Source organism: Tigriopus californicus, chromosome 4 (assembly GCF_007210705.1).
Source record: "Tigriopus californicus strain San Diego chromosome 4, Tcal_SD_v2.1, whole genome shotgun sequence".
Classification (NCBI taxonomy): Eukaryota; Metazoa; Arthropoda; class Copepoda; order Harpacticoida; family Harpacticidae; genus Tigriopus; species Tigriopus californicus.
This window is the reverse complement of record NC_081443.1, coordinates 12,994,568-13,014,773: the sequence shown is the minus strand read 5'-3', so window position 1 is coordinate 13,014,773 and position 20,206 is coordinate 12,994,568. Positions and strand designations below refer to the sequence as shown.

Here is a 20,206-nt window from a genome sequence, read left to right as displayed (position 1 = left end):
AGCTGTTGAGTGTCCTTTCCTTTTTTTTGGACGTCAAGCAATCTTTTGGAGGGATCTTGAGATTGAGCGAGCCAGTGCAGGATTTGAAATAATGGCTACATGGAATGAACGGCAAGTGTATACATTTACTAGCTCTATGTGCGTGTGCATTTCGACTTAGTACAAGTGAACCATCAGCGTATTACAATTTGCTGGCGCTGGTTGGCTCTGGACCCTGGTTGGTTGGTTGGTTGGTTGGTGGAAGATCATGCAACATGTGAGTGAATCAGGAATGCTTCATTGGATGTGCACAAAAGGGACTGAAGCACTGAGATATTGCTAGGGTAGGGATAGCTTGAGACATAGTATATATCTTACTTGACGCTCTTCCAACATGCTGGCCAGCATCCAAGCAAGACCAAAGAGACAACTTTTGTCCTGGCTAGAATTGAACCACATTTTAATTGTAATATTTTGTGGTTTTAGTCAACCATTGAAGCAGCTCATTGGTCGATTGATTTTTATGCTATCGTCTATAGAGCTTGATGGAATTTTTCTCTCGGAAATATCAACTTGTTAAATACGCATATTTTTTTATTTTTCTACATCAATAAGGGGGGCTTCAGCAAAATCAAAGGCCTGTAATGTAGCCCGAAAAATATTAGAAAGATCCATGTCAGACTATCAAACAAGCTTCTTGATAATAAATAAACGCAAAAAGCAGTGTGTCCGTCATGTTAAGGAAAACGCAATCATACATCTGGGCGTTTGCGTGATCCTGGTGAAACCGTGTTGCATCGAATGCTGAGAGCGGTTAGAAATGCCCGTGAAAACCCAGACCGAACTAAAGAAGGAATCGAGGTCACCCTGGCTAGAGACTATCGCTATATGTCACAAAAATTAAGTAATTGCATGTTCCTAAGCAAAATGTAAACATCTTTTTGGTAAAGGGTGTGGCATTTTATGAAACTGATGCCGCATTTTAGTGCTTCTTTTACATACGATTGCAGTTTCTTCAAAACTAATTCTAAGGGGGTGGTAGATCCAGGAGGCGAGTTGTCCCCGTGTTACTACTTCTCTAAGTTGGTTGGTCTCAATCTTTTTTTTAAATTGAAATTGCCACAGGCAAGACTTCTGCTGTACTCAGGTTCAAAGAGTCCTTTTCGAATACATCTCGAATAGCGAAATAAACACGGCTCTTTCATGATATTAGCTATCATTGACAAAGTCAAAACTCCGGCATTGAAATGAAAATGAACAAAAATGAACTCCCAACCCGACTATCCAACCAGGAAGTTCGTAGTCAAAAGGAATCTGTCTTTTCCTATTGGCGATCCCCCAAAAAACATTTTCTCGATCATGGACACACCTTATTATTAACAAAAACACATGTCTCTCGTCCGAAATCGAACGCCATTAACAGGAACCTTGCACCACGAGAGTCAGTAAAGTGAGGCCTTATCGACATGATTCATCCAAGAGCACTCTTGTCCTAAGCCACATTTGCACAACAATTGTATTTTAAAATCATCTGTACACCTTGACAGGAAGACTTCTCATCCGAAGGACATGAAATTGAAATGTTCACCAGTCTGTACCATAACTTCCTCATCCCTGGAACGATCATAAATGAACCGAAGGGTTGTTGTAGTGAACTACAGTCGAACTTCGATTTCAACATAAATTTCAATTTAACGATATGTTCTCCTCTGACGGACAATATCGTTAAATCGAAGTTCGAATGTACCTGTTACCTACAACCTGGCTGTAAATGACTGAAATAAATAATAGGAGTCTGCTCGTGTTGGAAGAGACAAACAACAAGAAGCAATTTAATCAAAGTCATTTCTTGGAGCAACTTAAAGACCTGTCTAATATGATACAGGGAACAAATTGGTCATGAACGTGTTTGTCATGTCCGTCTTTATGAAGGATTCATGAACGCGTCCGTAAATTGAGGACAAGACTAATTTGTTTTGTGGCTTTCAAGGGATGTTCTGTTCGGCCATTGTTTGCTATCAAGTTATGTGACGATAGCGGACGTGAGCAGATCACTTTTGGGAATTACTTTGAACTAATACTCAATTCAAAATAGTTCCGCGTATGATTTTGATTGGTGTGACTAGGGAGCCCTGGGTGAAACCACACTCATTCATTCTGGCTCCAAGTCATAAGTGAATCGCCCCCGTCAGTGCACCTCTCCTCACAATCCTTTCTCTTCCCATATCCCTGTCCCACATCTGTTACATGATGTTACCTCATACCTCATCAATCCTCTTCGTTTAAAGTCTCCTTTCTCCGCGACGACCATAATGCAATGTGATCCCTCTGTTCCAAGTCTGATTAGACAGTTAAATTTAGATGTCACGGGGAATCATCGGCGGCGGTGACGGCAGAACAGGCAGAGGGGAGGAAATCAACCGGTGTCGACCTGTTTCATCAATAACCATGGACGGGCGAACATGCTGCGAGTGTCTGGAGTTGGGGAGTGCCTCGACAAGTTCCGAGGACACGCCTTTACCCTCTTCTCCGAGACGTGGGTTACCGAGGAAAAACACGAGAGTTGTTTTCTTGGCAAACAGGGCTTCGTGACCATGCCGGGAAGCCCGCTGGGCGTGGTCGGCCCAGCGGTGGGCTGGAGCTCTATATTACCAAACGCTTTGAGCCCATCCTCTCCTCATCACATAGCCGTGGCTGCCCAAGTCTTCACCATCATTGGCGTTTATTATCAGCCAACCACGGACTATGATGACCTTGTCTTGGACCTCACATCCATCCTTCAGAAGGTGAAGAATCCGGAGAAAGTCATCATTGGTGGTGACTTCAACATCCGTCCTGACTCGAGTGAATTCTCCGATCTCACCCAGATCCTGAGCCAATGGAGAATCACTCTGCGATCCGACCCGGTAGTCCCAACTTACATCTACTCCCCAGGGGCGTCTACACTTGACCACATTTTCACGTCAGAAAGTATTTCATCCCGGGGCAGTTTCGTCCATTCATTGGACATTTCTGACCACTTCCCAGTTTCAGTCACCTTCAAAATGCCCAGAAATTTCCATCATTTGAGCGTGACTCGAACTGAGAGGTGCGTGGTCAACGAAAGGAAGTATGCGGCTCAACTTGAGGCCCTGGAGCTTTCCATCAACACCGGGATCGTGACCAATCCAGCTGCAGCGGCCCAAGGCATTTCGCAAGCATTCAAAGAGTCCTCTTTGGTGCAGAAGAGGAGAGGAGGACTCAAGACTCCTTGGTTCAGCCCCTACCATCAAGACTTGAGGGATCAAATGCTTCAAAAACTACGGAGTGCCAAAACGAGGCAAACACCAGAAATTTGGAAGCAATACAGGTTCTTAAGAAGTAAATAACACAAATCTCTGAAAAGCGCCAAGTCGTCCCATCAATTGCAGCCCTTCGCTGAACCCGCAATGGACGTGGTCTTCAAGAAGATGAAAAACAAAGCTCCCTCAAGAGCGGGTATTTCTCCATTCCAACTTTCGCTCCTCCGAACCCAAGTCCAGCCACTCCTCCAAGTTCTTTTCAGCCACGCCCTACATACGTCTTTCTTACCACCACAATGGAAGGAGTGAGCTATACATCAGCAATAATAGGAGATTGTATGGATGCTTTGTGGATTTCTCCAAAGCATTCGACAGGGTGGACCGATCGCGGTTATTCCTCAAACTCCAATTGTGGGTGTTGATTCGAAATCTGATGGGTTATGCCCGCGCAGGTTCGGATCAAGCCGATTGCGCCATGTTGTGTACGCTTCGTGACTGACATGTATTTCTGACTAGACTGGTTTATATACAATTGACTAGAATACATTAACATTGGAAGAGCATGAGCAACATACTCATCACCGGGATATCACAGTGGGGAGTTCCGCGTTCAATCTGTGTCCTGCTGTCCAACATCTATGCGGGATTCAGATGCTCCATTCGTTCTGGGGAGGACCTATCCCCCTTCTACTTCACTTCCATTGGACTGCCGCGGGGGATCAACTATCGCCAATTCTTTTCAATCTTTATGTATCTGACCTGCCCGAAGCCCTCACACACCAAGGCCCCACCATCAACCATTTTATGGTACAATATCTTCAATATGCAGACGACCTGGTTCTCTTGGCTAATTCACCCGTGGAATTGCAATATGCCATCAATGCACTCTACGGTTGTTGCCAAGAGAACGGCCTTCAATTCAACACCATCAAGACGAAGGCCATGGTTTTCCATAAAGGTCGTCTGCCTCCCACCTCCTTCCACATTAACAATAGTCCGATTGGAATCGTCAAGTATTTCAACTTTGTTGGTTTTACGTTCACTCCTCAACTATCCTTCACCGATCATCTCAATTCTGCAAGTCAAGGCCAAAGCTTGGATTGGATGTCTCAACCACCGTCTCCTAATCTAAAATTTACCGCTTCCAATAGTGCTTGAAATTTTCCGGACTTGCATCACCCCAATTTTTCTTGATGGTCTTCACCTTTGGCTCCCAAACTCTACCCAATCCGCTCTCAAATCCGCCAATGCCACCTTCGCCAAATTCCTCAAAAAATACTTATGTGTGCCACACGTCAATGATGCCACTGATTCATGGACGCATTTTATATGCGAAACCGAGCCCCTCACCATCGGGCTGGCAAGGTTAGTGTCCAACAGTGTGGGGAACCTGACCTTTCCGGAGGTGATGTCCGGACACAAGCTGTCCTTCCCGGCCGAGAACTTGTTAACACCTTTTTGTCCTTGGCCCAACAGCCCCTCGGAATATTGGCTATCACGCACATTTGTCCATCTCCCAGCCAACGTGCATCAACGAGAGAAATTGACCGAAGAGTTGTTCAATATGACTCAAAGCCAGTGATGCCAACTGTTTTTGATATTTTATCCACCTAAAATTATGAAACTGTCAAAACTTCCAGCCAAAATTTGGACCTTCTTCCAATTTTCTGCCAATCTCGGACAAAATTGCCGTTGCTTGTGACATCTCCTCTTTGAATAAAAACCGTTCCGAGTGACATGCATGCCTCCCTTGACATAAGTATGCCAAATTTTATACTAATGAATGCGCACTTTTTACCAAAATTACTGAATTATACCTCAAGAATTTGATCAGGGCTTGTCATTTTTTCTCAGCTATAAAGATTTTCACCGTGTTTTCAAAATAAATGTATTACAACATTACCTTTTAAAATTTCATTTTTGGCCATAACCATCCAGACGATAGATGAGAACTCCAAATCTGACACCCCCGCTATGGCTGCTTCCTTAAACAATCGATTCGCCCAGAATCCTGATCATCCACTCACGGAATCAATAAAGTGCACCGAAATGTTCCCAGAATAATGATCCATTTCTAATGCTTCAGTCATCAATACATTGCGTTATTAAGGCAAAGCAAATATGCCGCCGCCTATTGTCGGTTCCTACTTGTCTGACGACTTAACCACAGGGGTTTGTCGAAATTCTTTGGGTAGAAACGGTCTCGGAAAATGTCCGATGAGAATGCTCTTCACCAATTCAACAGCCCTCGTTGTCTCTTTCAAGCTCCCAAATTCTGCCACTTCGAAGCCCAAGAGGTGAAGATGTCTCACCATTACCTCCCAATACCAGTCCATGGTACCTGTTGCCTTTGATCTAAATAGAATAAGGAAACACACATTAGGATCCATTATTGAAGCAGTTGAACACGAATTAGGCATTAGGTGACTTCCTCACCGTTTCGGAATCAGTACGACCCATTCTCCCACATCCGGTGCCCGATAATATCCGAAGCGATCCGGTTCAAGGTACGCCTCGGCGCACATGCTATTTCCGGCCACGTGACCAAACACCACCATTGGATTAGTGAAGAGTGGAATCACACTCACAATATCACATGCCGATTCGAAGCCCATGATTTGATTCAGGTCTCGACGTCTCCGAGCAAGGAACCGCAGGATTGGGGATAGATCTGAGCGACAGAGAGCCTTGAATCAGATTGGGTCAAAATAGGGTGTGAGCTGATGTATGTGGTCCTTACTATTGAGATTTTCGGTATCGGATGTGACCGCCGCTGGGACCGGCTCCCGGAAATGAACAAAGAGACATTCTATGCAGGAAGGGTCTAGGTTTAGACTTTCGTACAAGTCGGGTCGGTCGATTTGGAGAATTCCCAACAGTCGGACGATCCCTTTGATGAACTTGGTCTTTTTGACAGGGGTGGAGTTGACTTCGGCTATGTTGATAGTGGATCGCCCGTGGAAGGTACTTTTGAATAAAACGGTGATGACTTGATCAGACATTTCATGGTAGTTCTGATTAGAATAGACTAACTCGGACAATGGGCTCAAGGTGTCTCGGAAATAGCTCTCATCAATCACCTAGAGAACACAAATTGGCGTTCGATTTATCCAAGATACTTCAAAAATGGTACGAAATCTTTTCAATTACCAATGGAAGAGAGCATAGCAACAAACTGGACCAAGTATCGGCCAGATCTTGGAAAGTTGGTTGGGTTACGTTTTGAACACACGACAGGACCCGATTTTGAATCGCTTTCAAGCTGGACAAATCCTCAGTTCCAACTCGAATGAGAAAATTCAATAAGGTCACGGAACTTCTCAATGACAAATGGGATGGATCGTGGATAACCCTCTGGAGGACCTGGTCAGTCACGAGCTCATCATGCACACCATTTAACATGCCCAAGGTCATGACTTTGGAGCTGGTCTCCAAATCTGGATAACATAGTGTGCCTCAATCATTAGACCTGTCTGTGGCTGCGTTTGAAATGCGGCCATAATTTACCTAGTAACTGAATAGCATTCCGAAAACAGCTCAAAGTGTAAGCCACCATTTCCGGGTTGTCACTGAGGGAGCCTCGTCCTTGGTTGATTAGCAAACACAGATGTAAAATCACCAATTGATCCATAGCATCGAGTGGCTTTCGAGTGGCAAACCGACATAGCGTCTCGTACAAAGATAATCTCAGTTCGGTATTGGTCACCTGGAAATCCTGAACCCTTCGAAATCCTACAAGTAGGCGGCCATGCTTGAGCACTGATGAAATAACACAAACCTAAACGACTTTCAATCACCTACCCAGACAACAAGCGCAAATTTCGGCGGGTGAGAGGTGTTTGAGTTCGAGTAATTTGGCAAACTTCTCATGCATCAATGAGGGATTACACACCTCCACCAATTCGGCCAAGCTCCACGGTCGACGGAAATGGATCATGAGCATGAATGTGACAAACTCCGGCGTATTCAGAGCGTTCAGATTCTGCCCTAAATGAGCCACGACCCGAGTGAGGAACTCTCCGGATTTCAGGTTATCACTCTGATACAACAGGAACCCGATGCCCAATTTGGTTTTGCCCACCCAGCTTTGGAACTTGTCCAGACATCGCTGTTCCACATCGGGACATGCAGGCTGTTGCTCAGCTTGGACAATGGCCTGAACCAAGGCCACCATTTCGTCTTTGTCATCGACCTGATCGGACTCGGCAATCACCCGTTGCACATAGGTCACGGTCGGGCTCGGATCCGAAACCGTGACCGGGAAATAGGGATACGACCCGCTTTGAGTCTGGCTCAAGGTCTTCAGGATCGAGTCCAGAACATCCCGGCTAGTACGAAACTGGAGTAAGGCGGACTCAGACCGGTGGGCTGGATGGGCGTGCGTGGTCGAAATGAAACGTCCCTCAAAAGAAGAGGCGATATTTGCCGGGGAATAGGAGGGCACAGCACACAGATGACCAGACGGGTGGGCGGGGACGGAAAGCAGGCGGGGGAGTCCATATCGAAGGGCGCTTCGATATGACGTGGGGAGCCTTAGCAACCGCCAATGCCGACGGACACATCCCATGGACCACATGATCATGGGCATGGGATCCGTCTATGGGGTCATGTGGAAGTGAACATTGACAGGCATGGCTTTAGCTCGCTCACCTGACACGGTTAACACAATTCGCTCGCATTACAAACAACACAAACAAATAAACAATCAGCACACACGCACACACAGCTTAACCATAAAGCTCGCTCTCATTGATGCCTACACACACATACCCTTTTCCCGGCATTTTCGCTTTCAGTTGCTATTGTCAATGGCAAAATAAGTGACGAGAACGGAGAAATAAAATGTCAAAAGGTGAAAAAAGTTTCAATTTATTGGATGCGGAACTGGCCTCTTCTAAAACCACGCAACCTTTCTCAATCCCCATGTATTTTGAGAAAAATGTCGCGCAAAGGTAACCGCTTGAGTTGAAGCAGCCTCTGATAGGCTCGACATGGTATTGCAATATTGAGATATATCTGCAGAAATGGTAAGAAGATACTCAAATCCATCTAACTGCAATGTTCAGTCCAATGCTGCATAATACACCACCATTCCTTGGACGTATTAAATATCTTCTCTAGTATTGCTGGGGATTCCATTCCCAGTAGTGGTAAGCAAGACCCCAAATCGGACTTTTAGTTGGGGTGGGCCCGATTTTTGTGGGTCGTTACAATCATCTTTATTGCAATTCTCGGTCATGAATATAAAATGAATAAAAGTGTGTGTTTGAATATTATACGTAAATATGGTTGGTTAAAGGAATGACATGGTCAGAATGATAAGATCGCTGACTAGGATGTGATATCACAATAAGGTGACTAGAATTGGCATATGAAAAAAGGGAGGAGGGGAATCACAGACTGTACAAAGACAGTTGCGTAGATGTAAATGATGAAATCTTGGTTATTCGGACCTCCGCTACTGGGTATGGATTTCACAGCAGTTCCAAGACTAAAAACGTACTCACTTTTACTTTACTTTGATTTCAAATGATATCCGATCCACCAACGCATTCGAGTTGGCTTATTTAGCTATCCCTTGAATATATCGGTGATCAGTAGAGCGGGTAAAAACATTTAATTTCAATTAAAAATTTTTTTTTTATGTTATGGCTATTTTCTCAAAAAGTAAATATTTAGACGTTTTCAATCTCGTGGGTAACATTTTGCACATTTTATCATATTTTTGAAATTCAAGAACCAAACACGTGAATCCGTAGATTTTTGGTCCGACTCTAGAGTGCTATGGTATCTAATTCAAAACATCTTGGCTTCTAGCATAAATATGGCGGGTTCATCAAGAGGGATGGACGACCATTGAAGAGAATAGGAAGAAGTGTAAAATTGACCTATTTTTTTGCTTTTTTATTGTAACTGGGTCATCCACGAACATTGCTAACTAAAGTACATATGATTCGGTGGCATTTTCTATTATGGCGGGTTGATGGTTGCGCTAACTACAGGATGTTTCATACTGATCTGGACTGGTCTCACAGGGTAACCCGCTGGAGGTTACGCAACAATATAGAATCTAGCTTTTAGCGTTTCACAGAATTTTCAGAATGTGCATGAGGAATTAGGACCATCATTGAACCAAAAGAAACATACATTTGTTTAAGGAAGTAGGAGAATTAGACCACTTTGTCATTGACAAGTTCTGACAACCACTCTAAGGTGACCATCATACATGTGGAAAAGTTGATCACTGATTGATTAGTGCAAAATTCAATTAGCAAGCTGGATGTTGACTAACTAGATTCTTATTATGGTCAAATAAAAGGCAAATGTGCATTTTAAGAAACTAAAAGTTTCTATTCACTAAGTCCTATTTGTATGTTTGTGCATTTCAGTAATAAATATTTGCAGCTTTTCGATTAAATATGATTTAAAGATATGGTCGTTATTAGCGCAATGTTTTTACCCTCCCTAGTGATCAGGAATTCGGGCATCAGGTTCGGGCACTCTTAGGCGGCTTGGGCTGTCTTAAACCGTTACATGTATATTTTTCCTTTTTTAGCACGACCATGGCCTTCATCATGAGTGTCATAGTTTTGAATCAAAGAATAAACTCTTTGGCACGCGCTTCATTAAAAAAAAAAATTAATGACTCACGCATGAGCCAAATATCGGGCTTTTCAAATTCATGTCGTTCAATAGGGGATGTCAAGTAAAGGAAATTCAAGGAAAAATGTGGTCCGGCGCCCTGATTTTGGGTATTTTGGGGAGAGAGAACTAAGACAAACATCACAGTCAAGTCGCACCATTCGCCCATTGAATTTTCCATAATCGAGTGATTTTGAGTGAGTTGTGTCACAAAACCCTACTAAATGAGCATGTTTGGTGTTAACTAGTGAACGCACTATCAAATTGGCTCAATACCACAATGCTAATTGTCTAGACAAGCATGTAAAATGGAAAAAAATGTCAAAATCCAATGCATGCACAGTGCGGTTAGGCTGGGCATGTTGTCTTTGATTTTACTGCATGGAATAACGTCAGTTGTCCATGAACGCGTTTACTTGACTAGCCCTATCTACTGGCCGGCTCCTCTGTGGCTCGTACTATCGCAGCGGCAAAGGCAAACTCACTCTGATAATCAGTTCCGTCGATTTAAAACATTTATCGTACTTGACGCTCATAATTTTTCAGGCAAGAAATAAATACTTTATTGGATGAAAAGTGTGCCAAAGAGTTTACTTTTTGATTCAAAACGATTATATTCATGGTTAAGGCCGCGGTAGGGCTAAAAAAAGAGAAAAAATACGTATAACGGCTCAAGCTAGTAAAAGCCGCCTAAGAGTGCCCAACCGGCCATTTGACACTATTTTATCTCCTCGCGGTAAGACAAAAAAGGAATCACCTAACCTTTAAATATCATTCCTCATTGAAAATGAAGGAGCCCGAGAAAGAAGAGAATTTTGGACTTCATTGTTTTAACTAGCCTGGATTCTCGGGGGCTTGAAGGTGCTCTCAAAACGCACATGAAGCCTCTAAGGTCACTACAATTGACCCTAAATACTGGGTTGAGACAAAGCTCGTGAATGCTTTTGAAAACTTACAGAATAAGACAAGTTTCGTATCTTTTTTGATTTTGTACAGTTCCAGTATCGGATTGACTCTTTGTCTGGGGATGTGGTTAGCACCTAGAAGTTGTTACGAAAGGTAAGGGAACTGAATAAAACTGGGGACCTCTAAAACTCAGAAATTGTACCAATCATTTCACCACATCTCCATAAAAAATAACCTTTTGACAACGTGATTTGTACCCGTGATATCTATGAATTCGAATCTTGTCTTGTTTGCGCTAGCTTTGAGACACTTAGCTCCACTTTTTTTACCCCTACCCACAGCCAAAACATGCCCAAAATGCATCAAATATGCTCTTTGGGCAACTTAACCCATTTTAGGACATAAAATAAAATGGACAACGCATACTCTGACTGTCTCTAGTTATGAAGTTATGTCTCTTTTAAGATAACGTAATTTAACTTGATTTTAAATAATTTCAGAACAGAGAGCAAATTAATACAAAACTATAAGATTTAAAGCAAGTGGCTCAGGTCGCAAAAGAATCAAGCAACAGAGAAAAAAGGAGCATGGGTCATTGTAGGTTTTGAAGCAGTCTTCATTTTTTCAAAAGCAAACTAAGACGTTATCAAAATCAAATTGAACACTTTTGCACTATGTTTAAAAAAATACACATAACTGTTGAATTCTTAATCTGGAAGATCTAGACCTATGCAATTTTTTTTTTGCAGTTGCAGCACTGAGGAGGGTGAAATCATTTTTGTCTAAAAGTCTTTTTTGCGAGAATGTCTCATTGGATCCGTTATTTCCAGTATTTGTGTTATGCATTCAAAAATGAAATATTATTCCGCTCTCTGCTTGGCCCTAAAATGTGGTTGTGAATTCAATTTTAGTGATTCCCCATGATTGTCATACAGTATTTGGTTGTGCTTTCGCCCTCCCCCAGACATGAAATTAAAAAAAAAATCTTTTCAGGATAAAAGGTTTGGTCATGCAGCTGCTAAAAGCTGGATTCGCTTAGTGTTAGTCCACTTTTCAAAAGGATTTCGAAATTTTCTTTGCTGGGAAGAACTCCTACTAAGCCAGCAAGCTCTTTGGCATCGACCTCCTTAAAATGTTATTTTTCCGCTGTCACTTTCACTGACATGGAAATGGGGAAACACAGTTTTTAGAAGGCTTAGTCTCCAATGCTTGCATGACTCTCTTGATTACCAAGTGCGTTCAAAACTCTATCCACGGATGTGACTTGGAGTTGTTTCATTTCGTTTGGAAGCTTGACTGATCAGTTCGAAACATGCTAAACAAACGGACGGTTAGTTCATTTATGACCCATCCTCCTCTCCTCTCAAGTCCTCAGAGTGGTTGGGTGGTTGGTTGGATGGATAGCTACGGTAGATGAAATGGATGGATAGACAGAGACGTCTTCTGGCAACTCACCTCGAGTGAAAACACAAATCTACGGGCCTACCAAGAGGCTTCTACCGAGTGAGCGAGTGAAACTCAGTCAAAAGACCCGACGACCCAAAATTGATTGAGCAGCAAATGTTTGAGCGAGCGAGGGACTCTTGGACTCGGCGAGCGGCGGATCTCGGGGCAATAAAGCAACTTTCTAAGACGGTTCAAAATGTGCATGCGCGATATGCGGTTCATTGACTGGGATGTTCACTTTCAATTGCATAAACGCTGCCATGTAGCAATCACCATCTTATTTCTATATTACGAACCTATTCAAATCCTTTAAACTTGCTTTGTAATCTAGTGCTTGAGACACAACTCTCTACCAACTGTATACGGTATATCTTTGTATGTATGCACAGATACCGAGTCACGAGTTTGTGGAGGTGCGACGACTAATTTGCGTGGATACCTAGAGTGGATGGATGGATGGATGGGTGGATGGTTTTCTTTCCGTACTTTGAACTTGGGTCATCAAGGCAGAAGCTTCTGAGGAGCTGAGCAAGACAGACGTACACTTTTCTCGAGTCATGAAAGGGCGCTTGTGGATTGCGTTCATTTGTTTCGGGACTATCCTGAGCGAATCCTCCTCCAATGCCAAAACCACGATCATCTCCACCAACGATGGTCATCGAACCCATTACCTCGTAGACCCAAGGCCTCTTAGTGAGGACCTTCAGACCTACCCGACAGGTATGAATCAATTAATTAATAGACAGCACTCATGGGAGGGATTTCACATCAAGTCTGCACTCACTATTCAGATGGCAATCCAGTGTCCTATGCCTCGTTCATCATTGCCAAGCACGAAAATGCCAAACCAAAAGTATTGGTGGAGGAACAGGATCGATTCGCGTTTCCACAGGACAGATATCGGATCCGAGTTAAAGGGTGAGAGTTGGAACGTGACTAAGGGCGGCTTTACACTAAGATGGAAAACCGAGATTGAATCCAATTTGAGGATTGAAGTTGTACTAGTCAAGGACACTAAAGAGTCCCTGAACTGGACCAGTGGATAAACGTTATTCCCCACCTCTTAGTTGGCAGAGCTCATTTCTAAATTTGTGGCAAAATATTAAAAGGTTTATGTAGAGACTTTAAGGGTTATTACTATCGTGTATGGTTAGGATCGGTTAGCTTAGGATCGGTTAGGTTAGGTTTTATTAGGTTAGGTTAAGATTAAAAAGTAACACCGTCTACTAATCGGTGGAGAATAAAGTTTACCGGACACTGCTCGAGCCAGTTTTGAGGGTATGAGCCTTTTTATTCGACTTGAGTCCAATGAAAGAAAGACTGCTGGACTCAAGTCTTTTGCCCCAGCACTAGTCCTACTTCAATCCTCAAACCGGATTCAATCTCGGTTTTCCATCCTAGTGTAAAGCCGTCCTTAGAATACACCTTGCCGAATTCACTCATGCTGAACCCACTTCATTTTGCCTCAGGCCCAGTGTTCAGTTGTATAAACGAAAGACGGAAGATGTCCAAAGTGCCATTGACCTCAATCTCGTCCAGCCCAAACGTGAAAAGCCTTATGAGGTGGTCACAATGGTGTCCAACCAATTCCATCGAGCGGGCTCAGTTCAAGTCCTGGACAGCGAAGGTGCTTTGTATGTGACGGATTCCTATGCTCGCCAAGTGTTCCGCTTTCTGATCCCTGACTTGGGAAAACGAATGGTTGAGACCGAGATATTGGAGGCTAATATCCGAGAAGGCGACGAGAACGTGGTTCCAATGCCCATCGATCAATCGGCTATTCCACCATCCCTCATGGAAATCATAGCTGGGGATTTCAAAGAAACCATGGGTGAAGAGGATCAGGCTGATATCTTAGAGGAAATTGAAGACCTCCCTCATCCGGTGAATGAGACAGCTATCAGTACTCTTAGAGCTCAATTGGATCGTTTCTCTGTTGAGGTCGAGGCTTTGGAAGCTGAGTTGGACTCGTTGGATCAGCAAGAAGATGCCCTCGAGGATCAAATCGACCAAGTAGAGGATATGGAAAAAGAGGTCAAACATTCGGACGCCATGTCGGATCAAGATATTGCCGAAATGGAGGTATCCTTGTCCGAGGCTAAACATTTGCTTGAGCTGCAAAAGGAGGATTTGAAACATAGGGAGAAACAAATCAAGATGGAAATCTCGTTCAAAAAACGTCTGCTCAAGAAGCTGGAGGACCGCTTGGATGACATGGAAGATCAAGCCGAGGATCGGACTGATGCGATTGCCAAACTTCAGGAGGAGATGCTCAAGGATATCGAAAGGCGAAAGGAAGACCAAGAGAAAGAAATGGAAAAGAAGCGGAAAGAAGAGGAGAAGGAGTTGGAGAAATATCTCAAACAGCAGAAGAAGGAAATGGAGAAACAACAGAAAGAGCAGGAAAAGAGAATAAAAGAACGGATTAAAGAGCAAGAGCGTGTCCAAAAAATTCGACTGAGAGAGCAATCAAAATTGGACAGACGAAATAAGAACAAAGCGGATGAACAAGAATACCAAGAGGATGATCAAGAGCAAGAGAGCCCCATGGAGTTTGAGGATATCAAAGACAAAATCGCTCGAGAGGTGGAAAAGGAGCTCAAGAGAAGGTTGCAAGAACTTGAATTGGAGAGACGATTGGCTTTCAAATCGGGCCTTAGATCTGGTCGGCAGGTTGAAACCGAAGAGGAAGTGCCTTACTCCGATGATGCCACACCTGCATCAGACTCCAACGAGATCACAACCGTGAGTGAAGACCCTACCACACTGGTGCCATCTGCAGAGGAACCCACATCCACCCATGATATCACCGACGAGAATTCGACCTTGTCCACAGAAAGTGGCCCAATCACTGCTCCCACGCCGACAACTGAGCAATCGACAGTTTCTACCACTTCTTCAACCTCAACCATCTCCACAACAGAGACAGTCATGTTTCACGAAGAAGAATCTGAGCCTGAGATCATGCACGACGACCCTGAGCCGGTTGTCAGTAATCCCAATGAAGATTTTGAGCTCATCGATACTTTAGAGGGAGGGGAAGCTGTGATGTCAATTGCTCCACCAGTTTACAATTATCCGCACGAAGTGTTTCAGGTCAAGACCAAAGGACTTGTGGGCATTGCAGTGCCGTTGTCGAGTATTGCCAATATGACTGAACTGTTGGTTGGCCTTGACACAACCTTGTCAAGTGGCATCTATTTCAATGCCAACGAAAAATACAGCGATGTCTTCATGGACCACTCTGATAAGGATGTCACTCTTCGGAATCGATACCACTCCCTCAAGTTCGGTATCAAAGACGCTGGAGAACGCGTTATCTTTGGTAAGTGACGTCATTGCGCTGTCTTGTTTAATCTTAATACAAGTAGCTACTATTATTTATGATCCTTTTCAAGCATCCGTGGACCTAAGAGATCAACTCGAACCTTATCCATGCGACGATTACTTACTCAGCTTCAACTTGGAGAGGAACAAAGTGGATGAGTACTTCTACATCAATCAGTTGAGACGCCGGAATGCTGATAACATATTTTGTCGGCCAGGCGGTATTGGCTTTTGTACAAGAACGGAAGAGCTCTATTATGTGGACGAAGTGACCAAGAACGTGGTCAAGATGGACTACTTACTTAAATCAGGAGAAATCGGTAACATGACTTGATCCTTTCCCAGTAATCTCCTGGCCAGCATGTCCGGCTGAGACTATTTCCTTCTTGCTTTACAGAATATGCAGGTGTGGTTGTAGATTTGAAGACCAAGGGCTATGAAAATGAAGGGCGACCACGTGGTCTCGCTTTTGATAGGCACGGGATGCTGTGGATCGGAATGGCCGATCTCGGAAAGGTATCATATCATTCATTTCCTTCTGCTCTTTGACGAAGCTGAATGCTGGAGAGTGACAGTGTGGCCATGATTATCATTATTTCTTCCTAGGTTCTAAAAATGAACCCGCTGGATGGACAAGTCCTGGAGGAGATTGCCGTACCCCAATCGGACATCGTTGATGTGCAATGTGACAAGAGCCAGAACATCCTGTTCATCCTCACCCAGACATCTCTTTACTATATTGACTTATAAAAAACGACGATGACCTCCAATCTAGCTTAGCAATCCTAATCATGTATTCTATAACCCTGGAATGTGTATGTTGACGCTTTCCGGTCACAGGTTCTTGTACACATCTTTGTAAGAATCGCCTTTCTTGTAAATCCCCCCGTGCCTTCGCTTTTCATGCGTCCGAAGATTGCATTCGTCGTTGTAGTCCGCTCCGCAGCCGTAACGGCAGACAAAGGGCCGATTCTTGATGTGCACGCTGATCTTGTGCCTCTTCATGGTCAGCTTATGCTTGAATCCCTGACCACATATATCGCACATGAACCGATTGCCGCCGTGAGTGCTCTTCACGTGTTGCAGCCACTTCCATCGGCCTTTGATAATCTTGCCGCATTCTTCGCAACTGAACTCTTTTCCGTGAACATCCGCCCGATGATGGCTGAACTTGGAAGAGCCGACGAACTCCTCGCCACACTCTTTACATTTGAACACTTTATGCTTGAGGATATGATTGTTGTGTTTCTTCACATTCTCACTCACATGACCACACACGTCACAAATGTAGGTCTGATGGATCTGGTTCCTATGGATGGTGACCTCTTCATTGGTGCCAATGAACTCGCAATCCGAGCATTGTTTGTACTTTCCATTGGAGTGGAAGAGCTTGATATGGTTCGTTCGATCCACGGTGGTATTCAAGAGTACGTTACACTGGCAAGAGAAGTTCTGGATCTCGTGGACGTTTCGATGAGATTCGTATCGATTTCGACCTTCCTGCGTAATCAATGGGAACACCTCGGGACAAAGTGGACATTTGAATTCTCGACTTTCCATAATGGCTTTGCCAGCATAGTAGATGGTCATGGGCTCTGACACGCTTTCGAATTTTTTGACTAGCATCGGCGACTTCTCCAGGAAATGGCTAGATGTGCACCACACGTCGAAGAGCACTTTGATCCATACGGAGGCACTCTCCGAGATCCTTTCGTTAGACAATTCAAGGCGCTTGAGGAAGATCTGTTTTGATTGGGAATCGAAGTAAAGAAGGATCACATCGCTCATGTCTTGATGGCTCAGATTAGTTGTACTTTGGAGGGCTTGACTTTGATTGATAGACAAACCATTACAGAGGTTGCTCCTCCTCATGCTGGTTCGTTCCATGGTCTGGCGCACATGATCTCCTCGCATCATTTTTTGTATTTGATCACCTGGAAATTTCAAAACGAGAACTGTTTATGCAGGGTTCTTATTTGGCGCACAAAGTAACTTACTTGGTAGCTTTTCCATTTTCTCTTGGAGTGAGTTTCTCAAATCAATTACACTCTTTGGAGGAGACATGTTTTGGCGAGTGAAGAACACGGTTTGGAAGAGCAGATCGCCATTGGAGAATCCAGCAATTTCTTTCATAGCACCAATCGAGTCCTCAAATTGAGACTCGATCTCTTCAGACGTTGGATCACTGAATGCCAAAAGGCGTCCGAGAATTCTTCCCTCACTTTCTTGGATACCAAACAAGGCTCTGTAGGCGGATTCGGCTTTGAACTGGCTGGACTGTTGTTTATAGTTCTCGATTCCGACCGAATCCAAACACCAAACGTTCATTGAGCCCGATTCAAGTAAACTTCGCACTTCTTGAGAGGTCCAAAATTCGGAATCTTCCACTCTTTCCATCTTGATGTCATCTACTTCATCGGTTAATAATTCAGTTTTCACTTGAGATGACAGGAGACTTTCCACGCCTTCAAAGTCCAAATGCTCATCCCGAATCAGATTTGGGCGGAGAGGGGGTCCATTGGATTGTGGAGGATCACCTAAATCCTCTTCAAAATCGTCGCCATATTCATTGTACGAAGGTTGGACTCGTCTGGTGCGGAGTCGCTTCCGAGGCGAGATTGAATGGGGCGATGGATCCTTCTTGTGACCTTTAGGTCTTCTTCCTCTCTTCCCGAGAACTTGGACCGGAAAGGAACCTTGCGTGTCAATTTCCAAAAACGATATTAGATCGATAGCTGGAACTTCATTCATATACCGATTGGGCTGATAGACGAAATCCAGAAAAGCTTTGACTTGATCACCATGAAAATCGGGCAAGTGGATCTCGACCATACCGTTGTCCTCTCTGGCCTCACTATAGTCGGCATCGTCCAGGATTTGCCGAATGGTTGGCGAGATGGCTCCCAAGACAATCCGATGTGCCGGAAAGGCTTGCTCTCTGGCCACCAAAGACACATCAGCGAACCCATTCCGACCCAAGATATCTGTCAGAATATCTTGTCGAAGGACAGGATCACACTTTAGAAGCACCATCCTCTCATCACCATCGTCATCATCTATTCCACCGTGTCACTCGTGTAAACTTGATATCTCCCGTTGGCCCCAAAAGGAGAAAGTGAAGGAAGCAAGGAAGGATGGGGCGAACCCAATTTTCTGGAACATTTAGTGCGAGTACGTGTTCCGATCCTCTCTCCGTTCTTATCCTTCACATGCACAGACGACGGCTCGTGTGTAGTATGTAGTACGTATGTATGTTTGTACTAGATATGAAGGGGGAGGGAGGAGGAGAAGGCGAAAGTGGTGGTGCAAGCCATCCGAACATGAAACATGAGTGGATCTGTAGCCTTTCTCAATTGTGAACAACAGGGACGCCGAGGATCAAGGCCAGGAAATGGCTGACATTGTTTGCCCACTAAGTAGCAGATTGCTCTTAGGTGCTCTTTGAAGAAGCTGACACTTATTTCAATATTTTTGAGAAAGTTCGACAGGAAATGGAAATGAAAACTGGAAAATCAAAGTTTGAAATTAGAGAAACATGAACATTTATAAATGTGTACCAAAATCATTAATGAACTTTCACGAGGTTTAAAAAACGACTGACTCTTGCCCTTAATTTGTATTACAAGGATGATTTCCCGTCCGCTTCATTTTTGTTCCCTAGACTTGTGGTGAAGCAAAAAGACGAAAAAAAAGGTTAAAAATTGGCCAAAATTTGAAAGGAAATGGAAATGTATGAAATGCAATTGAACAACAATTTGAAAGGAATTAAAATCAATTACGTTTGGCTGGTAAGTAATTGTCATTTATTCTACTCGAAAGACAATATTGTGATTTGTTAAATTCGAGATATTTTTTATAATAATCAATTACCCATAATGATTTGAAGTACAATTCAAATATTTTTTTTTCATTTTTATCAATGAAAATCAAAATACACATGATTAACAAAATTCAAAATACATTCGAAATATATATGTAATCGAAATCAAACCCTTCAAAATAATCATCAATTATACATTGTTACCAATTTTATTTGAGGAGTAGTAGTTAACACAAGAATGTTGCTCCCCTTAGAGTGATCAATCAAGTGAATCAACGCAGCCCATTTTGTTAACATTAAGCTATTATGAAAAGGTTTCGATTCACGTTTCGTTAAGTCAAAAAGTGCATTAACAAGTGGGATTATTGGCGAAAATAATCTGGCACCCCTGAGTTGCCCTCCTCGCCTTTCCCTCTTTTCTAGTATGGAACACACCTCACACCGCTCGAAAGTGGTTCCACATGTTTATGGAACGCATATCATGAGGAACTCGGCAAACAATCCAGACAAGGCGTACAATATATTTCATGTGAAAATGTTATAAAAGGCAATGAAATGATTAAACCATTCAAGGAATGTTCTGAAAAAAGGATAAAACCTTTGAATTAGATTCTCCTTCACGAGGTGATCCTTTTCGGCCAATGACTTACATTCTTCTTGGGCCAAGAGATGGATGGCGGGGCTTGTGAGGTAGATGAGGTCGAAACTGCACGAGAACCCTTGGCATCCTGAGTTTGAACCATTTGCGCACTCATGAGATTTAAGCCGTCCATCAGAGACTTGTCATGAACGGCATTGGGATTGT

At 43.5% G+C, this 20,206-nt stretch overlaps 3 protein-coding genes and 1 long non-coding RNA gene across 4 annotated transcripts; 1 reads left to right on the top strand and 3 right to left on the bottom strand.

Moving 5' to 3' along the window:
* Positions 1-5,312: 5,312 nt before the first annotated feature.
* On the bottom strand, positions 5,313-8,004 carry LOC131879120 (uncharacterized). The gene is made up of 6 exons (XM_059225338.1): positions 7,062-8,004; positions 6,768-6,992; positions 6,411-6,697; positions 6,001-6,340; positions 5,697-5,931; positions 5,313-5,615 (listed from the first exon to the last, which is right to left on the bottom strand). The coding sequence occupies exons 1-6, from the start codon at positions 7,846-7,848 to the stop codon at positions 5,405-5,407; spliced, it is 2,085 nt and encodes a 694-aa protein (XP_059081321.1). The 5' UTR covers positions 7,849-8,004; the 3' UTR covers positions 5,313-5,404.
* Positions 8,005-12,811: 4,807 nt separating this feature from the next.
* LOC131879346 (reticulocyte-binding protein homolog 2b-like) lies at positions 12,812-16,462 on the top strand. The gene is made up of 6 exons (XM_059225637.1): positions 12,812-12,974; positions 13,046-13,172; positions 13,724-15,579; positions 15,653-15,901; positions 15,979-16,097; positions 16,188-16,462. Exons 1-6 carry the CDS (start codon positions 12,812-12,814, stop codon positions 16,329-16,331), a joined length of 2,658 nt encoding a protein of 885 aa, XP_059081620.1. The 3' UTR covers positions 16,332-16,462.
* LOC131879347 (zinc finger protein 420-like) lies at positions 16,352-18,818 on the bottom strand. The gene is made up of 2 exons (XM_059225638.1): positions 17,579-18,818; positions 16,352-17,515 (listed from the first exon to the last, which is right to left on the bottom strand). Exons 1-2 carry the CDS (start codon positions 18,612-18,614, stop codon positions 16,416-16,418), a joined length of 2,136 nt encoding a protein of 711 aa, XP_059081621.1. The 5' UTR covers positions 18,615-18,818; the 3' UTR covers positions 16,352-16,415.
* Positions 18,819-19,902: 1,084 nt separating this feature from the next.
* On the bottom strand, positions 19,903-20,200 carry LOC131879479 (uncharacterized). Its single transcript, XR_009373157.1, has 2 exons — positions 20,052-20,200; positions 19,903-19,981 (listed from the first exon to the last, which is right to left on the bottom strand). It is a non-coding gene; the product is annotated as an uncharacterized LOC131879479 (long non-coding RNA).
* Positions 20,201-20,206: the final 6 nt, after the last annotated feature.